The 20454-nt window shown below is 58.2% G+C and overlaps 1 protein-coding gene across 1 annotated transcript; it reads right to left on the bottom strand.

Moving 5' to 3' along the window:
• Window positions 1–773: 773 nt before the first annotated feature.
• HID1 (HID1 domain containing) lies at window positions 774–18399 on the bottom strand. Its single transcript, XM_045814301.2, has 19 exons — window positions 18250–18399; window positions 12851–13000; window positions 12167–12337; window positions 11482–11595; window positions 10769–10875; window positions 10387–10503; window positions 8455–8677; window positions 8207–8263; window positions 7257–7397; window positions 6991–7081; window positions 6631–6782; window positions 6447–6525; window positions 5364–5528; window positions 3979–4206; window positions 3554–3660; window positions 2966–3046; window positions 2281–2372; window positions 1930–2088; window positions 774–1666 (listed from the first exon to the last, which is right to left on the bottom strand). Exons 1-19 carry the CDS (start codon window positions 18313–18315, stop codon window positions 1603–1605), a joined length of 2364 nt encoding a protein of 787 aa, XP_045670257.1. The 5' UTR covers window positions 18316–18399; the 3' UTR covers window positions 774–1602.
• Between the last annotated feature and the right edge of the window lie 2055 nt (window positions 18400–20454).

The following is a 20454-nucleotide window of genomic DNA, read 5'->3' as shown; positions in this document are numbered from 1 at the left end:
TTCCCAGGGACAGAACTGCCACTCCAAGTATGGTGGGAAGGGACAGTCCGCCTGGTGAGGGCTGGGACAGTCTATTTCTGAGCCAGGAGGGGTCTAAACCAGTCCTCCCCTTGTGTGATTCATGGGAGGAGGTGAGGAGAGGGGCTGGGGCTCTCATGCACCCCCACCCCTCGCTAGCTCGCTTCTCTCTGGAACAGAGTCCCAGGTGACTTTGCAGCTGGCTTACAGGGACAGAAGCCTCTGGCTGTCTGGTCCCCATGCCCGCTGTATCTTCTGAGCCATCGGGGAGAGGGGGCAAGGACTGACAGCCCATCCATCTCCCTGAGCCCAGTGCAAACACTGAGCTGTGCCCTGGGTGAGGCCCAAGGTGAGGCTCAGGCAGGGCAGCCCAGGCTTGGCATGCCGCTGGGCCCCTCCCCGTGAGCCTGGGCACTGGCAAGCACAGGGCCGCAGCCCCAGGGACCCCCAGTGCTGTTTCGGTGGCTTCCTGGGGCCAGGAGAGCCCCCCAGGGGCCGAGTAGAAGGCTGGGAGGCCAGCCTCTCTCCTCTCCTTCATGGGCTCTTTCTCTGGGTGGCCATAGCCCAGGGGGCCACGCCCCGGGTGAAAGAGTACAATCTTCCATTTTCCCATTCAAGAAAATGACAAATGCTGGTTCCCGGGCCGGTGTTGAAGGCCCTCTGGGGACTGATTCTGGGAAGAAGGGGCCCCAGCTCCCCTGAAGACAACAGCCACGGCCCCAGCCCCTCCCCTCCAAGCACAAAGAGCCAGGATGTGCAGAGGGTGGTTTATTGTGTAAAGAGGCCGATTGTACAGAGCAAAGATTGTACTGACACAGGTAGGGTGAGGGAGACCCAGAGGCCAGAGCTGGAGGATGGAGGGGTGGCATCCTGCTCCCTCTGGCCCCCCGTAATCCAGGCAGTGGGCGGGGGTAGGGAGGATTGAACAGCTTCCTTCCTACACTTCTCCCCCCCCCCCATACTGGATAACAGGGAGTCAGGCTATATCCATTGACCAGGTAGAATACAGCAGGAGACCCTCAACACCCCACTCCAAAGCCCTAAAATGCATGAGGTCCCCCAGTCTGGCTTCTGCAGTCTACCAGCCCCCCAGTCTCCTCCTCAAGCAGCCTGGCCACCCCCTTCCTCCTTCAGGCCCTGGCAGCAAGCTGGGCCTGGACCAGGTGGTATCAGGTTAGGAGGCGCGGAAGGGCCCCCTGCCCCTGCCCAGGTGCCTCACGGGACAGCCCACAGCTCCCTGTTGGGCAACCCATGAGGGCTCAGTGACCTGGTGGCCTCTGGGAATGGGCAGCACAGAAACGGGTCTTGGGGGGGAGCCAGAGTGAGGTGGGGGCTCTGGCCAGAGCCTGCAGCCCTGGAGATGGGAGGCTCCTATGAGTCCAGCCGTCAGGGGAGTTGATTAGAACCTGTCTCCACCATCCTAGCCACCAGGGGCCTTTAGGGCCTGCCACCCGGGACTCAGCACCTCTGCCAGCCCCAGCTCTGATTGTGGTCATTTAAAACCTAGAACAGTGGGTCAGGGGAGCATCAGGGGACCAGGGCCCCCACCTTCCCCTGGTCCTCGTCCCCGGTAGGCTTCCATCCTCACACCCGCTGGATCTCAAACAGCTTCACATCCGTGTCGTACCAGACAGGTGGGTCCACATTCCTACAGAAGGAGTGGGCTGTCACGGGGGTGCTGGGAGACCTTGCAGAAAAGACTGGGGAGGCCACGACCTCCCACTGGAGGTCGTCCAGCCCAAACCCTTTCCACCCTGATGTCCCACCCCAGGCAGTGGGTGCCCACCCCCAACTAGACAAGACCGCCCTGGTTGACTACCTTGACCTGAACCCCACTACCATGGTGCGACCCAGAGCCGAGGGCCCCACTGAGCCCCCCTGGGCAGACCCTCGGGGGAACGCCAGACCCACCTCAGATAGATGACCCCCCACATGTAGGTGCGGAACCACATCGCCGTGCCCGAGTTGGCCTGGTACTTGCGAATGAGGATGGGGTGGGGCACAGGCAGCAGCCCCACCAGGGTGCCGTGCTGCAGGAACCTCAGGATCTCCGACTCATCTGTCAGGCCCCTGCCAGGAAGGGGGGGTGTCCCATGTGCTCACACAGGAGAACCCACTCTGAAAGCCAAGGGCAGCATGGGGCTCATGCTCCCAGCCACACCCCACCCAAGCCTGGCTTGCCCCTGCCTCAGAGCCCACCTGCTACTCCTGCCCACCACCCCCATCCCCCCACCCCTCCCCGTACCCTCACCCCGGGCTCACTTGTCAATGCAGATCTTTTCCACCTGGGGGACCAGCACTTGGAGCAGCCTCATGATGGTCTGGAGTGGCAGTTTTGACTTCCAGGAGAGGACCTGAGGGCGGGAGCGGGGTTCCTGGGGCTGGGAAGGTAGCCCCCCGGGCAGGGGGATAGGCCTGGCCCCTGATCCAGAACCAAACCTCCCCAAGGCAGGACTTGTCTCCGCTCACCACAGCAAGGGTCTGACACGGGGCAGTGCCCACGAACAGGGACTGTTATACATGGTAAGAGCCGTGGCCTCTCCCTGAGCGTAAACGTGCCAAAAACTGTCCCCTTGCAGCCTCCCAATGGCACAATCAAGTAGGACGTTTATCCCCATGGAAGGGCTATCAGTAGTGATCACAGGACACACATACAGGAGTGGACAAGCGACTTGGAGGAAGAAGCTAGGAAGGAAAGCCTAGTAAGAGAGCCAGCACCATGGGCAGCTGAAGTCAACCCTGCAGCAGAACTCTGGGACAGTGTAGACGGGGGAAGCAACTAGGCCAGAGAGGCCAAGGTCACCCAGCCGGAAGGAGTGACCCAGAGCCTGGCGCCCAGACCAGTTTTTGAATTTGGACACATTCCCATCCGAGCCTTAACTGAGCTGTTCCTAGGGCCAGGAGCCCCTGTCCGCCCCACCTCAGGGCCATCTGCCCAAACCCTCACCCATTCCGAGGTTGGGCTCCACTGCCCACTGGCTGATGCGCTGGACAGTCGCCGCTGCTCCCGCCACGCCTGGTCAGGCTCCTGGTCCCAGGGGAGGGGTGGAAGTGAAGAGTAGAGGGAGTGGGCGCAGAGTGGGGGCAGAGGGCCGAGGAGCAGCCCTTCTTCCCAGTCCCTCCCCTAGCCTGGAATCCAGGAGGCAATGAGGCTCTCTACTGGCTCACGTTGGTGGGGGGCTCACTCCCAACAGAGCAGACAGCCCAGCACCCTTTGCCCCGGAGCCCCAGGCCCAGCCTGACCCAGCCCAGACCGATGACAGGTTTAGGGCCAGGGGCTGGCTGGGCTGGCCGGGTAAAGGCCAGCTCAGCTGAGATAAGGCTGATGGATGAGGAGTCTGAAGGCCAAGGGCTTAAGCCTGGGACCGGTAAACAAGGGAGAGGTCTGTGAAAGCACCTCCTGGATGTCCTGGGTACAGGGTTCCTGCCCTCTGCTCCAGGTGACCCCAGAGTACCCTGGCCCAGCCCAACCACAGAGGCCAGGGAGAAAGGGAAGTCCCAACCTCACCCCACTGCGGGAGTCCCCACCGCCCACCTCCATGGCTGGGCTGCCATCGGACAAGCTCTGCTGGGATGTGGGCTCCAGAGATCGCAAGGTGCCATCCTCTGACACCTGGGACTTCTCTGTCAGCTTGTCAATGCCTGGTAGTGGGGGTGGGTGGGTGTGAGGACACCTGCCACAGGGCCCCTCTGAGAAAGCATCTGCACTGGGCCCCATGACGCCCCCCTCTTTCCTCCACCCACTTTAGTGGCTATGCCTAAATCCCCTATATGCTGTTCTTGGCCCCCCCACCCAGCACCAAGCTAGCCTTCCTGGGCCTCCCAATACCCCCTTCCCGTCCTCTCAGCTTCCCAACTCAGTCCATGCCCTTTGCCAGAGATGGGATGACATCCCAGAGACCCCGCCCATCCCCCAACCATGCTGGTATCCACACCCTCCTGCCACCTGCCAGGCCAGACCTGGGGTGGCCACCAGGCTGGTCTTGAGAGTGCCAGGCTCAGCGGGGGCAGCAGGGCGGGAGCCCTCCATGGAGGCACCCTCCTGTGAGCCAGTTCGGGACAAGGGCTCAGGTGCCCGTCGGCGCCGTTGCAAGGCCTTGTGGATGGCAGGCGGATCGGTGGGCAGGTTGGCCAGCTGGTGGAAGACACTGCGCTTTCGGATGATGGCGTAGACCAGGTTGGAGTTGCCTGTAGGGAGGGAGCACGCCACACTTCAGGGAGGCCCCTTGTCTCCTCTTCCACCTGGACAGGTTTCTGGGAGAGGGAGTTTGGAGGACAGGAGGGTGTCTAACTCCAGGGGTAGGAGATGGCACAGGGCGCCCAAGAGAGGGGACTGGAGAAGGGCTGGCACCTGGCGGTGTGTGCAGCTGTGGCTACGCCACGGTGTTACATCGTTGGGGAGGAGCCTCTGGGCTGAGGCCCCCTCCAGGCCTCTCCCTAGTACCTTCCAGACGCCCTCACAACACGGCGCACTAAAGGGGACCACTGGCAAAGTGGGGCAGCCCCAGCACGTCAGAGTCCACACCAAGCCTATGTTCCATATTTTGACTGTGTCCCTGAGCCAGGTCACCAGGGAGGAAGGACAACATGGCCTGTGCTCCACTGCCCATGCTGAATTCCCTGGACTCTGGGCCTTCAAGGCCCCATCCTGCAATCTGATCCTGCCTCTCACCACATTGTCCTGCTTCCAGTTCAACATCTCACCCCAGGGCCTTTGCATATGTTGCCCCCTACCACACAATGCTTTTTCTACCCCACCCCCCCTCCATTCATCCCTCACAAATCAGTGCAAATATTACTTATTTTGGAAATAATAGCAACGGCTAATATCTAAGTCACCAGACACTGCGCTAAATGCTTTTTGTGGGCGATTACTTAATCCTCCCAACACCCTCAGACATAAGGACTCTCTTACCATTGTTATGACTGTCTCACAGCCTAAAGCTCAGAGAGGTTATGTGCCCACAGCCACTCACTCCAGTAGCCAGTGTGGCATTTACAATACCCCTCAGGGTCCTACTGCTCTGCGCTCCCCTTTCATCAGATTTAAGGTGGCCTGTCTGTCTTGGAGACCACTGTTTAAGGCCTCCCTCCGTGCCTGCATCCCCAGCTGTGAGCTGCACGGGGGCAGGGAGCATTGCGCATTGCGCATTGCTCCCCCCTGTATGCCCTGCAGCCAGCACTGGCTTGGTATGCAGCAAATGCTCAATAAATGTACGTTGAATGAATGGGGGTGGGGGGAGCAGAGGGTTCTGCCCTCCTTAGAGGACGGGAAGGTGTCCCTATGCACTGCCCGTCCTGATTCCCGCCCCTGAGGCCAGGCCAGGGCTCGGGCTGCGCCTCACCATCAAACTGGTACTGGATGATGTTGTTGAAGGCCTCCAGCAGGAAGAAGACCAGGTGGTGGTTCTGGGCAGCGGAGAAGAGGAACCAGGTGGTGGAGAAGGCCTCCAGCAGGTGCAGCAGCTTATTGGCAGCTACCATGGACAGGCTCTTGAGGTAGGGGGACACTGCAGGGGAGGAGCCAGCTCACTCCTGAGCCCCCCAGCCATCCCTGCACACCCTTGGCCTGCGGGACACGATGCTCCCACTGCCAAACCCTCCCTGCCCCTTGCCTGTAAAATCCCCCACAAAGCCAGGAAGACCAAGCCCTCAGAGGCTGAGGCCCCACAGGCCATGCTCTGCAGAGCTCCAGGAGGCCGGGTGGGCCCCATACCCGCACCCTCGTCCCTCTGCCACGTGGACAGCCTCACGGTTTACGGAGCCACTCACATGCGGCCTCTCGCCCCCCACCCCCACTTCTGACAAGGGGGCCGGACACAGAGGGAACCAGCCCCATTTCATAGACGAAGAAACGGAGACCCTGACAGGTTTGTAAACTTGCCCAGAGTTCCCCGGATCTTTAAGTCTTTCTAGAATATCAAATTGGAATCCCAACACTCCACACATAATCAGAAACTTAGTTTTGGGGCGCCTGGGTGGCTCAGTCCTTAAGCGTCTGCCTTCGGCTCAGGTCATGATCCCAGCGTTCTGGGATCAAGTCTGGCATTGGGCTCCCTGCTCAGCGGGGAGCCTGCTTCTCCCTCTCCCACTCCCTCTGCTTGTGTTCCCTCTCTCGCTGCCTCTCTCTCTGTCAATTAAATAAATAAAATCTTAAAAAAAAAAAAAAAAGAAAAAAGAAAGAAACTTAATTTTTGGCAGAGCCTGAGAGGGGGAATCCGAGATGAGACGCTGTGCACGGTCTGAAGTCACATACGGACCTGTGCACTTAATACGGCTACTAGAAAATTAACCAGGACATACGTGGCTACCGTCATATTTTGCTATTGGACTGGGCAGGTTTGAACCAGGGAGGCGCGATAGGTAGGCCTGTGGCCTGGCGCCACCTGGTGGTGAGAACGGGGAAGGCGGGCTCCCAGCACCCCTACCGTTGACCACAATGGTGAGCAGGCAATCAAAGAGGGGCTGCAGGCGCTGGTGACCGCTGGTGATGATCTTGTGGAATACCTGTGCGGGGAGGCAGGAGGGTGGCCATGGGGTCCCCTCCACCTCCAGACGCAGCCAAAAGGACGTCCCCCATGCCCCCAGTCCTGGCTAAGGCAGCCCCCTCACCACAATGAGCAGGTCTGCATGGGTACCGGTGAAGACAGGGATGTCCATGGGCACGCGCACCGAGTAGGGCTTGTTCAGCCTCACCCCAAAGTTCCGCTCCCCGCTCAGAAGCAACAAGATGAAGACTCCAATGTGCATCAGGCCAACCCGAGCTGCAGCATGGGTTACGGGAGAAATCACCGCACAGAGTGGGCACGGGAGTAAGGAGCGCAGGGCAGGGCCCCATCTCGGGAGCACTGGAAGAAGCCCTTCCTGGGAGGTCAGAGCCCTGAGCCTGAGCTCCTGGGAGGCCGCGCAGATTGGCTGGACCCGCCCCTCTACAAGGAAGCCCCCAGGATCTTACGCCCACGCCAGCCTTACAATGATCCGCTCGGGCATCGTTGAGGAAGTAGAGGATGGGGACCAGGATGTCCAGCACATCACTGCTCTTGAGCACAAAGAAGAGGAATTTCTGGAGGGAGGGAGGGAACAGGTGGGCAGGGTCAGAGGGGAAACGGCTCTGCCCCACCATCTCCCCATCCTGGGAGTCTGCCCAGATGCCGTCCCCATCCCTGGGCTAGCCAGCGTAGCCGCCTCCCACCTTGGGCACGCCACTGTCCGCCAGGCTGGGCCTGAGGCCAGCCCACCTTATTGAAGTCACAGAGCTTCCAGAAGAGGACCAGCAGCTCCTGGTGGAACTGGATCTTCTTGGTGGAGTTGGGCAGGTAGGTCTGGAGCAGGGGGTTGGAGAGCAGCCGGGCTATGCCCTTGAGGATGAACTGGAAGTCCTGAGTGGGGGACAGCAGGGATCTGTCCAGTGCAGCTCCCTCCCAAATGCCTCCTCACTCCCCCAGAGCCTGGTCCCACCTCTGGAGCCTGAAAGGCCCAGATTCTGTCATCAATAGCTGTCCTGAGGCAGGCCCCTCAGGAAGCTGAGTCCAGGACAGGTCTGGAGAGAACCCCTGCCCCTTCCCCAGACCACAGGCTCCCCCATCCCTGAGCAAGGCTGCTCCTAGTGACCCCCCACCCCCTGAACCAGCCCCTGTCCACCTGGACTCTGTGTGGACAGATGCCATCCCCTCGTCCCTCCCCATCACCCTGTCACACCAGAGGCACACTCTGCTATTCTCAAAAAGCTGTCACCTGCTAAGCACCTACTACAAGTAATCGTCCCAAGAAAGTGAGGAAGCAGTTACTGTCCCCATGTTACAGCAGCAGAAGTCAGAGCTCTGGGGAGCACAAGAACCTCCCCCAAGGTCACAAGACACACAAACTCAGGTCTGCCTGGCCTTTAAGTCCACTGTCCTTCCCCCCACCAAAACCTTACATCAGAGCCACCTCCTCCTGGAAGCCTGCCCAGTTGTCCTCACCCAGTTGAGGCCGTCAGCCCTTTTCTGCATCTCAAAACCCTCGAAGTCCTGCCATCACTATTTTACTTAGGGTGGTCAAGTCCACAGGGACCATGGTTCCTTCCTGTAGGGATCAGGACTCCCCCCTACCCCATCTCATCTCCATCACCTCACCCCCTGCAAGGCCATAACCATTGTGGCGGGTGGGCATTGAGAAGCCACTGGAGCAAGAGCAGTGTTCTACTCACCTCCTCACGATGGATGCGGGACAGGTAGTTCACAAACAGGTTCTCAGGGCCCGGAGGCTGCCGAGGGGGGAGCCTGGGATAAGCAGGTGGCTTCACCCCTTGCCCCTACCTCAGGCCTACGTGGTGGCAGCAGTGCCCCCTCAGACATCCCCAGGCTCACCATGAAGTGCCCACTGGGTATCCCTTGCCCCGCTCTGCCACAGAGAGTGCCCAGAGCCTGGTGCCCTCCCCGCCACTCCCATCCTTACGTCCGTGTCATCCATGGCAGTGCCTGTGGTGGTGCCGTCCACAGTGGGGCTGGCGCTGGTGGCACTGTCATGGTCCAAGGTGACAATGAGCACCTGGGCAGCCTCCTCCACCAGGGGTTCCCGGTAGTCGGAGAAGAGCAGGTGGTTGTAGGGGATCCCGTAGCCCACAGGGTCATAGGCACACACGGTGTTGAGGAGGGAGGTAAACAGGGGGAGGGCATGTCTGCGATAGAAGAGGAACAAGGCTGTGGAGACCACCTGGCCAGCCTTCGTCCACCCCCCAGGTGGCCACACGGGAGGGTCAGGCAGCCATGCCCTCGCTCGACAAGTGTTTCGGTGCTGGCCCCGGGCTGGGAGCCAGAGAGCAGAACCCGGCTCATCCCTTCCTGAGGAAAAGAGACCTCTCCTTGGCCGGGCCTGCATCCGGGACCCAGGCCAGGTTAGGCCAAGGACAGAGGAATTTATTACCGAGAGTGGGGTGGCCAGTTATGTGGGAAATCATGTCCACACCCCTTAGATTTCCCCCCCAAGGGCTAAAGCCTATTTTTAAAAAAATTAAGACTATGTTTAGAGCAATGTCAGGTTCACTGCAAAAATCACGAGGGAGGAACAGAGATTCCCCCATGCCCTCTGCCCTCACCCATGCACAGCCTCTCCCACTACCGATGTCCACAGCGGAGTGGCTCATGTGTTATAATCAACAGACCTACACGGACCCACCATCAAAACCCGTAGTTTACATTAGGGTCCATTTGCGGTGCTGCACATCTAAGGACTGGTCCCTCAGATCTCTGAGGGGCAGGTGCCCTCCCTGGGGCTTCAAAGAAGGGGTTAGAGTCCCACAGGGAGGTGGGCTTCCCTTCGGGGAGCGGAGCACGCGCTCGATCACGCAGCTCCCAGGCCACAGACTGACATCATTCAGAGATTTGTAGGATGTCAGGGTTCAAGCTCCTTATCTTACAGGCAAGGAAACTGAGACCCAGAGAGGTTGAGTGGCAAAGCATGGCCGCTTGCCTGATAATGCTGGTGAGAAAACAAAGCAAAAAACTCCGGCCAGCTTTGGACTGTGGCTGGCGGGGGGAGTCGCCTCGCTTCCCTTCTCTTTTGGGGGGAAAAAATTAAAAAGTTGGGCAGAAGTCCAGCAAAATCTGAAGGATAAGGCACGCCATGAGGGAATGGGAGTCTGGAAGGAAAGAGGTGAGCCACGACCCTCAGGGACACTAACTCCAATTCTGTCTGCACAGCCCTGGGGACGGCTGGAGCCGCACTGCTGGAGCACAGCTGCTGCTTTACACACTCAGTCCCCCCCACGTGACACCTGCAGAGCCCAGGAGCGCCCCCTTGTGGCCAGGCTTCCCCACCCTTCAGGGTGTTCGTTACGCCCTCTCCCCAGCCTCTCTACCCTACACTGCCCCATACAAGCCACACATAGCTGAGAGCTTAAAATGTGGTTGGTCTGAATTGGGATGGGCTGTGACTGCAAACTACACAACGGATTCTGAAAACTTCACATGAAAAGGGAATGTAAAACATCTCAGTAATTTGGCATCTCGAGTACCTGGTAAATACTAGTATTTGGTGTATATTGGGTTAAATGAAATACCAAAATTAATTTCACCTGTTTTCTTTTTTTTAATTTTCTTCATGTCACCACTAGAAATGTTCAACTTATGTTGACATCAGCATATGTGGTTTGCATTATATTTCTGCTGGACAGCATGGCTCTGATGGAGGACCCAGGCATCAGTCATCTAGGACCCCCCAGTGGGACATTGGACTTCTGGGGCAAAACGTGTGGCTGTTAAGTTACAAGACATCACCACCAGGGGTCAGCACCTCCCCTCCACTAAGAGACCGGGCTGGAGAGCTGCCTCTGTTCCGGGCTCCCTGGAACAAGAAGGAGAATGGAAAGAAAGGCCAGGGGCCCCTCACCTGTTCTCCGTGGAACAAAAGAACTGCACCCACGGGTTGGTGCCGCCACTGTCTGGAGCTGGGGGCAGGTACATGGCCTCAGAGAAGCATGTCAGCAGCAGTTTCAACAGCTCCATCCTTAGGGGAGAGGCAATTATGCAGGGGGTTCAGTACCTGAAGATCTCCATGCTTCTCTAAGAGAGCATGCCCACCCTGCCCAGCCCCAGCTCAAGTCCATGAAAAGAAATTACCCCATTTTATCCTTGTCAGGCTGCTGCGGGATCACAAGGGGGACAGGATCTCCTTAAAAGACCCCATGCATGGTTCCCTCTCTGAGCCAGGGAGTGGGGAGCAGGCCTGGAGTCCAGCTACACTATGGGCTCTGGGTCCAAGCGAAACTCACCGGTTCACGTCATGGATGTAATTGGGCTGGGGGGAGTGAGCAAAGCCCACGCCAGCCTCCCAGATGTATTCACAGCTGTCCAGGGAGTGGACGTCCTCTGCTGAGTCCTGGGGACACCGTTCAGGAGCGATCAGGCTGGGGGTGGCCAACCCAAGTCCCCCCCCCCTGCTGTTGTCCCTGGGGGCAGAGACCCTCATATTCTCCTAAAGACAGACCCTCAAAATGCCCCAGGTGATAATGCACAAGGGAAGAAATTAATGTTCTCAACCTCTTGTAAGCTAATTTTTCTTCTCTGGTTCTTTTACTTATTCAGTCCAGCTTGAGGCAGGGAGAGAGAGATAGGGAGGGAGGGGAATGGAATTGGGTGCACCTAGTGGTGCGTGGGGGTGGGGAGCAGAGAACACTAAAGGTCGAGTCCATGAGCCCACAGGAAGTGAGCAGGCCAGACCTCCTGTGTCAAGCCCCACACCCCCACCCGCTGTCCAGGCAAGGACAATGGGTGCTTGTGCCCAGACTCCCGGATACAGGGGGCAGGGCCAGGCACCAGCTGGCTCCTCTCCAGCTGTGCCAGTCACCGGCCCCTCCCCAGGCCTGCTCAGCTCTTCCAGAGCAGCCCCTGCCCCCACGGGGTCCTGCCCAGGGAACTTCAACCAGCCCCAACCCAGGACCAGAGCCCTCCCCAGCCTAGGGGTGGGAGACTGGGGGACTCTCACCACAGTGCTCCTTCGGTGGCTCTGGACAGTGAAATCCGGACAGAAGAGGAGGTCGGCGATGGCCAGGAGCAGGGACTCAGCGAGGGGCCGGGCATTCTCATCCTCCTCCTCTCCCTGCTCAGGGTACAGCACACAGGCCACGTCAGCGGTCGCTGGCCAGGAAGAGGCAGCCCCAGGACTTGGGGGTTAGAAGGGGCTTGGATCTGGGCCCAGGCAGGCACCCATGGGCAGAGGGATGAAGGAAGAGACAGTAGGAAAAGGAAGTACATTCCAACCACCCCAAACCTCCTAAGGCAGAAGGGGGCTCAGGCAGGAGCAGGGCCGGGACCCAGGAAGAAACCTCCCCACTGACTGGAAGGAACCAGGTCAATTCTGAAAACTCTAGAGCCTCGGCCCTGCTGGGAATCACTGGGGTCCTGCCCTTGGCCCGTTGCCTGGCAATAAACCCAGGGAGGAGATGAGCGGGGAGGGAGAGTGCCCAGCAGCCCTGCCCCCATGTCTGCCCGGCTGAAGGGGCAGACGCCCCTGTGGGAGATGACCCCCCGCCTCAGCAGCAACCCCATTCCCCTGCCCCCGCACTTCCCAAACCCCACAAGAGATTTGGAGGAACGTGACGGGCCCTGAATGGGTTCTCTCCCTGTCACCACATCGCCTCCCACCCGGCCCCCCAGCCAGGCCCACAGACCCCTGCTCGCCCTGCCCCGGGCACTGTGGACCAGAAGAAGCCCCTCCAGTCAGGGTCCTCGAAGATGTAGGGCAGCACGCGGGTGAGAAGCCGGCTGCAGTTCAAGACAATCTGCTTCTCCTTCTCCGAATGGCAGCCGCTCTCTGCTCCCTGCACCAGCTTCTCCACAGCCTGCGGGGACAGGCAGCGGGGCACGCTGGGTGGGCGGGGAGTGGGGACCTCGCACTTGGGGTCAGGACGGGCACACCAGGCTTCCGAGCGGGAGAGGCAGACAGGGTCAGCCAGCCCAGGGGGACGGGAAGTGGGTCAGAGAGCGGCCTGGAGCATCCCCCGAGAGCCCAGACCACCGCTCCCTGGCTGAGACCTTGCGAAGTGACCCCCGTCTGAGTCTGCTTCCTCATCTGTAAAACGGTGACCTTACCAGTAACCACCGCGCAGGGTGAGCTGAAGGAGCTGATGTGTGGAAGCCCTCCCAGGGGGTGGCTGCCAGGACCACCTCCCCCCCAGAGCCCAGCCAGTGAGGAGAAGCGGGTACAGCCTCTAGACAGGCCAGAGCTGGACAGGTGGGATGTCGTGGGCGCCTGCTCTCTGGGTCCGCAGGGCTGGGCCAGCTTCAGCCTCCCCAGGAGGGTGGGAAACGGCTCAGCAGGGAGTGGCAGCGAGAGGCAGAGCACCTATGCTCACCTTGTAGCACAGAGTGGCCAGATTGGAGGGCGACTCCTCCCGCACGGCCCGGATCTCTGCCGCGGGCACCAGCGCAAAGACATCCTGCACTGAGGTGGCTGTGTCTGCCCAGAACTGGTCCCAAAAGGCATCATCGGTGGCTTCCACAGGCTGGGGGGGAGGGGGGCATGTGTCCAGAGTTGTTACATAATCTCTTGCCAACAGGCCCGCCGTTTGCCCAGTCTGTAGCCAAATGAGCCCCAAAAGGGAAGCCACAGCCCCCCTATTCCAACCCTGTTGGTGCCCAGGGGCCCTCCCCTGGGGGTGGGGGACATCCTTCAGCCACTGTGAGCCCTGGCTGGTAGAGACAGGCTGGAGACACGTGGCATGGATGTCAGAGGTCGGCCAACCACTGAGTTCAGCAGCCAAAGCCTAACTCAGAGTTAGTCCCTGAGGAATGGGATAACTCACAGTCCTCCTCTGGCCGGGCCTCCCCACCTGGAGACCTCCCCAGGCCGTGCTGCTAGGTCAAGTGCCTGGGGGCCAGACCCAGGATGTGCCCCGCCCCAAAGGAAGAGGACAGGGAATGTGTGCTCATTTCACCTAAGCCCAGCCTCACCAACCCCTCGGCCCCAGCTTCCACCCTCTCCCCGCACACCCAACAGATGCCAAATGTAAAGGAGCCAGGCCCCAGCTCTCTGGCTGCACCGCTCCTCCCAGGGCCCCACCGCCAGTGCTGCGGTTCAGGCCTCTCTTGCCAGGACCACACCTCCAAATTTACATCCTCAACCCTGCCTCCACGTGGCCTTCAACCCTGCCTCCACACAGCCTCCAGCCCATGTTCAAGGCACAGCACCAAAGGCACTATTCCCTCCATAAAGACCTTTGGGGCTACCTGCTGCCTGCAGGATTGGGCCAGACCGTCAGCCAAGATCTTACCCAACATACCTACGTGCATGTACACACGCACACACGTATGCACACACACACACTGCATGTGGGTTCACGCACACCTGTATTTGCTATCCCTGCAACACAACACTGTCACAACATCTCCTGGCCTTTGCTCAGACTGTCCCCTTCTCCCCGCATGCCCACCCTTCTAATGCATTCCAAAGTCCTAGCAGTGCTATGGAGGCCATACGCTGTAGGCACACGTGTGCCTTTTGAATCACACAGGCAGTGGCACAGGGAACCAATTTGAATCATAAGCTCCACTTCTAGAAATCCTTCCTAAGGAAATGATCAGAGATGTGAACATATAAGGAGGTTCACTGATGTGTTATTGTTGATAATAGTGAGGAGCTGGAATGAACCTAAATGACCAAAAAGCAGGGAACACTCAAAAAGTTAAGGCCCTTTCATGGACTAGAATATTACGCAACAACCAGAGCCATGTTGCCAAAGACTATTAACGAATGAAAAATGCTCACGGTACAACCCTGTGTGGAAAAGATAAGATATAACACCAGCTATAGGGCGGTCACGATCTTTGCTAAATTAGGTAGTAATAAAAGCCTAGACGAAAACGACAGCACTCTCACAGCGATTATCTCTCTGGGTGGTTTTTATTTTTTTACTTATGTTTTTCTGCAAACACACATATTACTATTTTTTCCTTTTGAATGTTCGCCTGCTGAGAGGCCAGGGTGCCCAAGGCACTCTTCCGAACAGCAGCTCCTGCAAGAGACCCCAGCTGCTCCATCAACCTGGCCTCCTCCCTTCTCTGAAAGTGTCGATACAGGCCCTTCTACCACACAACTCCACACGGTGTGCCTTACTCTGACCATCAGAAAAATATATATATATCGTTTAAAAATAACTCTGTTCTGGGGCAACTAGGTGGCTCAGACGGTTAAGCGTCGCCTTCGGCTCAGGTCGTGATCCCGGAGTCCTGGGATCGAGCCCCACATCAGGCTCCCTGTTCGGGAGGGAATCTGCTTCTCCCTCTCCCTCTCCTTGCCATTCCCCCCTGCTTGTGCTCTCTCTCTAATAAATAAATAAAATCTTTAAAAATAATAATAATAACTCTGTTCTCTGAAGCCCCTTCTTTACAGAGCTCTGGACCGACAGGTTTGCTGCCAACTTGGAACCCCACTCCTCACCCTCAGTCACTCATCATAGGCCCTGACTCCAGGGGTCTCAAAGCACTTGCCTCCAGGCCCCATTAGCCCACCGAGCCTTCTTCCCTGACCCTGCAGTTAGGGCATATGGCAGATGCTCAGCCGATATTTGTTCACAGAAAGGCTATCATTGTCCTAGAGATCCCTTCAACCCAGTCACTGGGCAGGCCTGAGCACCAGTGGGCCTGTCCAAACTCAGGGCTGGGCTTGAAAGCCTCACTGAGGTCCGGGTGTAACCTCGCCCACTCTCCAAGCAATGCCCCCCCTCCAAGCTACTGGGCAGCAAATGGCCATGGTCGATAGGACAGGCCTGGTACCAGGGCCTCCTGGGTCCCAGAACTGGTAGAGCAAGTTAGCTGGGGGAGAAGAACAAAGGCCAAAGGAGGGGCCAAGGGCTAGGGTTTGCTAGCCTCAGCCAAAGCAGCCCTCTGACAGTCCCTGGGGTCAAGGGGCGCCACCCCCCAGTGTAGGTGGCCAGGGCTGGGGTGGGGAAGGACATCCTAGAAAACCTGGGAGCACCTCTGGGAAGCTCCCCACCTCTAACACTTTCCCCACCTCCCCAGTAGACACTACCCCCTTAAAGGGGCAGAAACTCATTTGATCACCAGTGGACTTGACCTCTGGCCTAGTTCAGGCAAGTGTCCAAATGAGGAGAGAGACTTAAAAGGAGACTTAGGAGGCCCCAGGCTAGCCCAGCCAAGAAGCAGAGGAGAGTCCCAGCCCTCCAGCTCCCACTGCGGCCCGGACGCTTCAGCTTGGTGACCATCACCTGGCTATCCCATGCTGGCCTGATGCTCCAGGTGTTGGCCAAGGTCATTGGAGACCCTTAGGCTTCCAAGGAAGCTTCCAAAACCCAAGCCAGTTTGTTTGAAGGAAGTATTTTTGCAACAGACGGGAAGGCCCATGCTGCCAGGCCATAGGGACTGAGCTACCCTGGTGGGAAAACAGATAATCTTACCCCAGCTTCACCAGCCCCTGCTCAGGCCAGACCCCCCCACCAGCTTGGGAGCCCAGCTAGCACTTTCTAGGGGGTAAGGGGGAGCAAAGGACCATAAGTGCTCTAGCCAGCTAAGGGTGACCTGTTCTGGAGGACTGTGTCACCATGGCATTCACACGCACATACACATGCACACATATACACACGGACCCACGAGGCCTCACCCAGCCTACGGCGGAGAACCTCCAAAAAGGCAGGATCTAAAAGAGGGTCCCACCCACCCCAGGAAAGGTCCGGGAAACACAGCCAAAACTGCTAAGCCTTAAGACCAGGGTCAGGCCTAGCCCAGGGCAGGAAGAAAACAGGATGCAGCACAGGAAGACAGGGAAGGCCCGGCAGTGAAGGCCCAGCAGCGGCAGCTCATGCCCAGGCCACAGGAAAAGGTTCTGGGTCGGCTTGTCTGCTGCCCAGGACAAACATCTGTGTTCATGGCATTGCCTCTAAGTGTCTGAGACTGGAGGACACCCTGTGGACAGTTGGCCTTAATCTCCTTGGAGACTGAGTGGCAAGGTCTGGAATGACCATCTGGGATCTGGTCTTCACTCCTCTGCTGCCCAAGCCAGGTCACTACACAGGACAGGAGGCTTCAGGGTCTCTCCCTCCAGCCAGCCCAGGTCCCTTCCCACCTGCAGGGCCCCTGTGGTCTCTGGAAGGAGACCCGGCCTGGTATCTGTTTCCAGTCTTGACCCAAGCCAGCTCCCATTCCTCAGCTGGGAAACAGGACAGCACCATCTCAGTCAGTTCCGTAACAGGGCTGCAGCCAGGGGAAGCTGGAGACACGCCGTATTTTGGGGAGAGGGCCAGCGCAGGTAGGAATCTAGTACACCCAGATCCTTTGGGACCCAGCTGAGCTAGTCCTGCTGGCCTGGCAAAGGACCCTTCCGGCTGAGCCAACAGCCCATAGTTCATTCCTTCAACAACGTGTTTCCTTCCCCAGGTAGGTAAACATGGGAGCCTCCCTCCTGCCTCTCCCTGGGGCCCCACATTGCAGGGCTGGCCCACCTGCCGCCCACAGACCTAGAAGCCCCATCCCAAAAAAGCCAAGTACTAGAACTAACCAGGAACCATTAGGGAAGTGGCGAGAAGCAAAGTCTGGTTTCTATCAAATGCCTCTTAGCTGGGACTGGACTCTCCAGAGGCCTGGGGCATTTGCCAGGCACCTGACCTTTCTTTCGTGGGAACAAGAGAGTGTAGGACCAGAGGTCTGGCCTCTGGAGCTGTGATCAGCTGGCTGTGGGAAGACAGATCCCTCAATCCCACTCTAACTACCAAGAGCAAGAGACAGCCCTGGGGGCAAGTGTAAGAGGAAAGTCCCAGATGGCAGCAGGTCCCAACTCCCTTGAAAGTGGGGGACCTGGGGAGTCAAGGCTGGGCATCTCTGCAGCCAGAGCAGCCTGGTTCAAGGGGTAAGAACAGAAGGGGTAAGCAGGGAAGGAGCCAGGTCCTGTGTGTTGGGGGACGGAGGTGGCCTCTCTGCCACTTGTGAACTCAGGGGGAGGGTACTGGCTGAAAGACACCCCCAGGCCCCACACCAGCCAGTCAAAGACAACCTGGAGGGTTCTCTGACCCAGAGAATAGAGGGTACCTGAAAACACAGCCATCCCCTCTGCTGGGCCTCAGAGGAGGAGCCCCCGGACTGGTGGTCCCCAGCGGGGGACTCGAAGGGCCTGGGAACAGCTCCCTTTGCTAGGCTGCAGCGCTGCCCGCCACTCTTGGCATGTTCTCAGGAAGACCTGGGCCTTCCCTGGCATCAACCTGGGCCCAGCGAGGCCGCTGCCACCGCGCACCAGCTGTTTCCCCGACCCGGGAGGCGCCGGCCCGGCTTTGTTTGCATTGAATCAGCCGGGTCTGTGCGTCCAGGAATCGCCGGCACCGAGGGGCAGGGAGGGGAGCATGGAGGCGGATGGGTGGGTGGGGGCGGGAGTGGGGGTGAAGCTGAAGATGCGGGGCTGGAGGGGCGGGAGCGGGGGTGAGGTGGGGGGAGGCGGCGGGACAGGTGGCGGGCAGCGGCGATGCCGGCTCAAGGAGTAGGCACACGTCAGCCTAAGGTGGCAGCAGCTGCCGCGGGCAGAGGGATATTCCAGGGAGAGGAGGCTGGGGGTGAGGGGCTAGGGTTAGGGGATGAAGCCCTGGGGTAGGCCAACGGGTCCCGCTCCGGCCCTGGCTTCAGCGTCACCCTGCAGGCCAGTCGGTCCCCCATCTCCTCACGAGCCAAGTTCGCGCAGCACCCCCCGCCCCCCCCCCCCAGCCCCAGCCCCCAGCCCCGCAGGTGGGTGGGGAGGCCGGGACCCCGGTCGCACCTGCGTCTTGGTGGTGAGCTGGATCACCGCCTTTCGGAAATTCAGCTTAGAGTCGGCCGACCCCATAGCGCTGGAGCCCGCTCCGGCCCCGCCCCGGCCCCGACTCCCGCCCCGGCCCCGGCTCGGGATCCAGCTCCAGCTCCACGGCCCCCGCTGCTCTCGCAGAAGAGGAGCCTAGCACCCCGCCTGCCGGCCCGGCGTCGGCCCCGCCCCCGCTGGGCTCCGCCCCGCTGGGCTCCTCCCTCACGTGGCTCCGCCCCCGCACCTGCCGCGCCCCGCACCGCCCACTCCAGGCGCGGGGAATCGGCTCCTGGGATCCGCTACCGCCGCATGCCAGGCGTCCTTCTCAGCCAGTCCCCGTGCCTCCGCGCCCTCCCTTCTGCGTCGGAGCGTTGTCCTCGTTATATCTCTCGCATTTCCTCTCAGCCCCCAGGGCCCGCAACCTTCCCAGCCTCGCGTTCCTCGCCCCCATCTCCACCATTGGTCCCCACGCCACTCTGGGCCCACACTTTCTCAGCCTGCCCTCTCCCTCAGAGTTTCTTCCTTGTCAACCCCTGTCCTCCCTATTCCTTTTTTTTTTTTTTTTCCCTGAGCATCTGCTTTCTTGGTTCCTTTTTATTGACCTGTCAAACCCACATCACCAGACAGCCCCGCTGTTTTTCCAGCCACAAGCCCCACGCTCCAGAAAAGCAGCTCCCTGGTCTGATGAGAGTGGGAGGTCCCTCCTGGTCCCACAGCTCCTTTCTGGCCACCTGCCTTCCCTGAGAATCCGTTTAAGTCCATCTATTTCAACAGACGCGTTGAGGGACTGGTATTTACTAACACTGTGTCAAGGCCAGGGACGTAGGGGTCTTAAGTCACAAGGCCTGCCCTTTATAAAAATTAGCTGGAAAGAAACGAGGAAAGAATTAACCGTGTTTCGGCCCAGTAAGCCTTTATAGAGACAAATTAATAATATTGATGGTGATGGTGATGATGATGATGATGATGATGATGTGAGGACAAAATCTCTAAGCCAACAAAAATCTACCTCTGAGGTAAGTACTACCCCATTTTATAGTAGGGGAAACTGAAGTTCAAGGCAGTTACATTACTTGCCCAAAGTCACACAGCTACTTAAGAACAAAACCAAAAGAGCAAATCCAGCTCTGGCTCCAAAAGAGGCTGCACTTTCTCCAGGTCATCTTGCATGCTATGTCTGGAAGCTTCTGGAAATCCTAGACACTTCAAAAGAAGGTGTCATTTAGCTTAAATAGGAATTCCACAGGTGAAAAGGGAGGGGTGCGCCATCTATCCAGTGAAATGGTGGTGTGAAGGCAGGGTAGGACAGGCATGGAGGCGGGGAGGAGGGGGACAGGGAGGAGAGGGGACAGGGATGCTTCCCTCTCACTAGAGGAGCAGGCTGCACAGGATAGCTCTGTCCTTGCTCCAGAGGTGGGTCTTCCCTGCCCTGGATGAAATCGTGGGCAGGCTTCATGGCTTTTCTAATTGCTCCAAGATAACAAATGAATAGTGTCTTTATTTGGCATCAAAAAAATAATAATAATAAAATCCAGGGGTGCCTGGGTGGCACAGCGGTTAAGCGTCTGCCTTTGGCTCAGGGCGTGATCCTGGCGTTATGGGATCGAGCCCCACATCAGGCTCCTCTGCTATGAGCCTGCTTCTTCCTCTCCCACTCCCCCTGCTTGTGTTCCCTCTCTCGCTGGCTGTCTCTTTCTCTGTCAAATAAATAAATAAATAAATAAATAAATAAATAAATAAAATCTTTTTAAAAAATTGGAATCTTAGTCACCAGGGAAATGCAAATTGAAACCATAATGTGATAATTATTATATACCTATTAGAATGGGTTTAAAAAAACACAACAGGGGCACCTGGGTAGCGCAGTCTGCCTTCGGCTCAGGGTGTGATCCCGGCATTCCGGGACCGAGTCCCACATCGGGCTCCTTTGCTGGGAGCCTGCTTCTTCCTCTCCCACTCCCCCTGCTTGCGTTCCCTCTCTTGCTGGCTGTCTCTCTCTGTCAAATAAATAAATAAATAAATAAATAAATAAGTCTTTAAAAAAAACACACAACAATACCAAATACTTGTGAGGATGGGGAGCATTTATATTTTCTTATGAAGTCAAATATACAATTACCACATATCTCAATAATCCCACTCGTGGTATTTATCCAGGAAAAATGAAGGCATCTATCCCTACAA

Source organism: Ursus americanus, chromosome 23, assembly GCF_024610735.1.
Source record: "Ursus americanus isolate L20-20 chromosome 23, mUrsAme1.1.p, whole genome shotgun sequence".
Lineage (NCBI taxonomy): Eukaryota > Metazoa > Chordata > Mammalia > Carnivora > Ursidae > Ursus > Ursus americanus.
The sequence above is the reverse complement of the archived record's forward strand: the minus strand, read 5'-3'. Positions and strand labels throughout refer to the sequence as shown.

Excerpts from the sequence above, each read along its gene's own strand:
- HID1 (XM_045814301.2), bottom strand. The coding sequence starts at position 18,315 with ATGGGGTCGGCCGACTCTAAGCTGAATTTCCGAAAGGCGGTGATCCAG. Across the intron at positions 10,876-11,481 it reads GCCACCGAAGGAGCACTGTG|GACTCAGCAGAGGACGTCCA; the intron begins GTGAGAGTCCCC and ends CGGTGTCCCCAG. Across the intron at positions 3,661-3,978 it reads CAGCCTGGTGGCCACCCCAG|GCATTGACAAGCTGACAGAG; the intron begins GTCTGGCCTGGC and ends CCCCACTACCAG.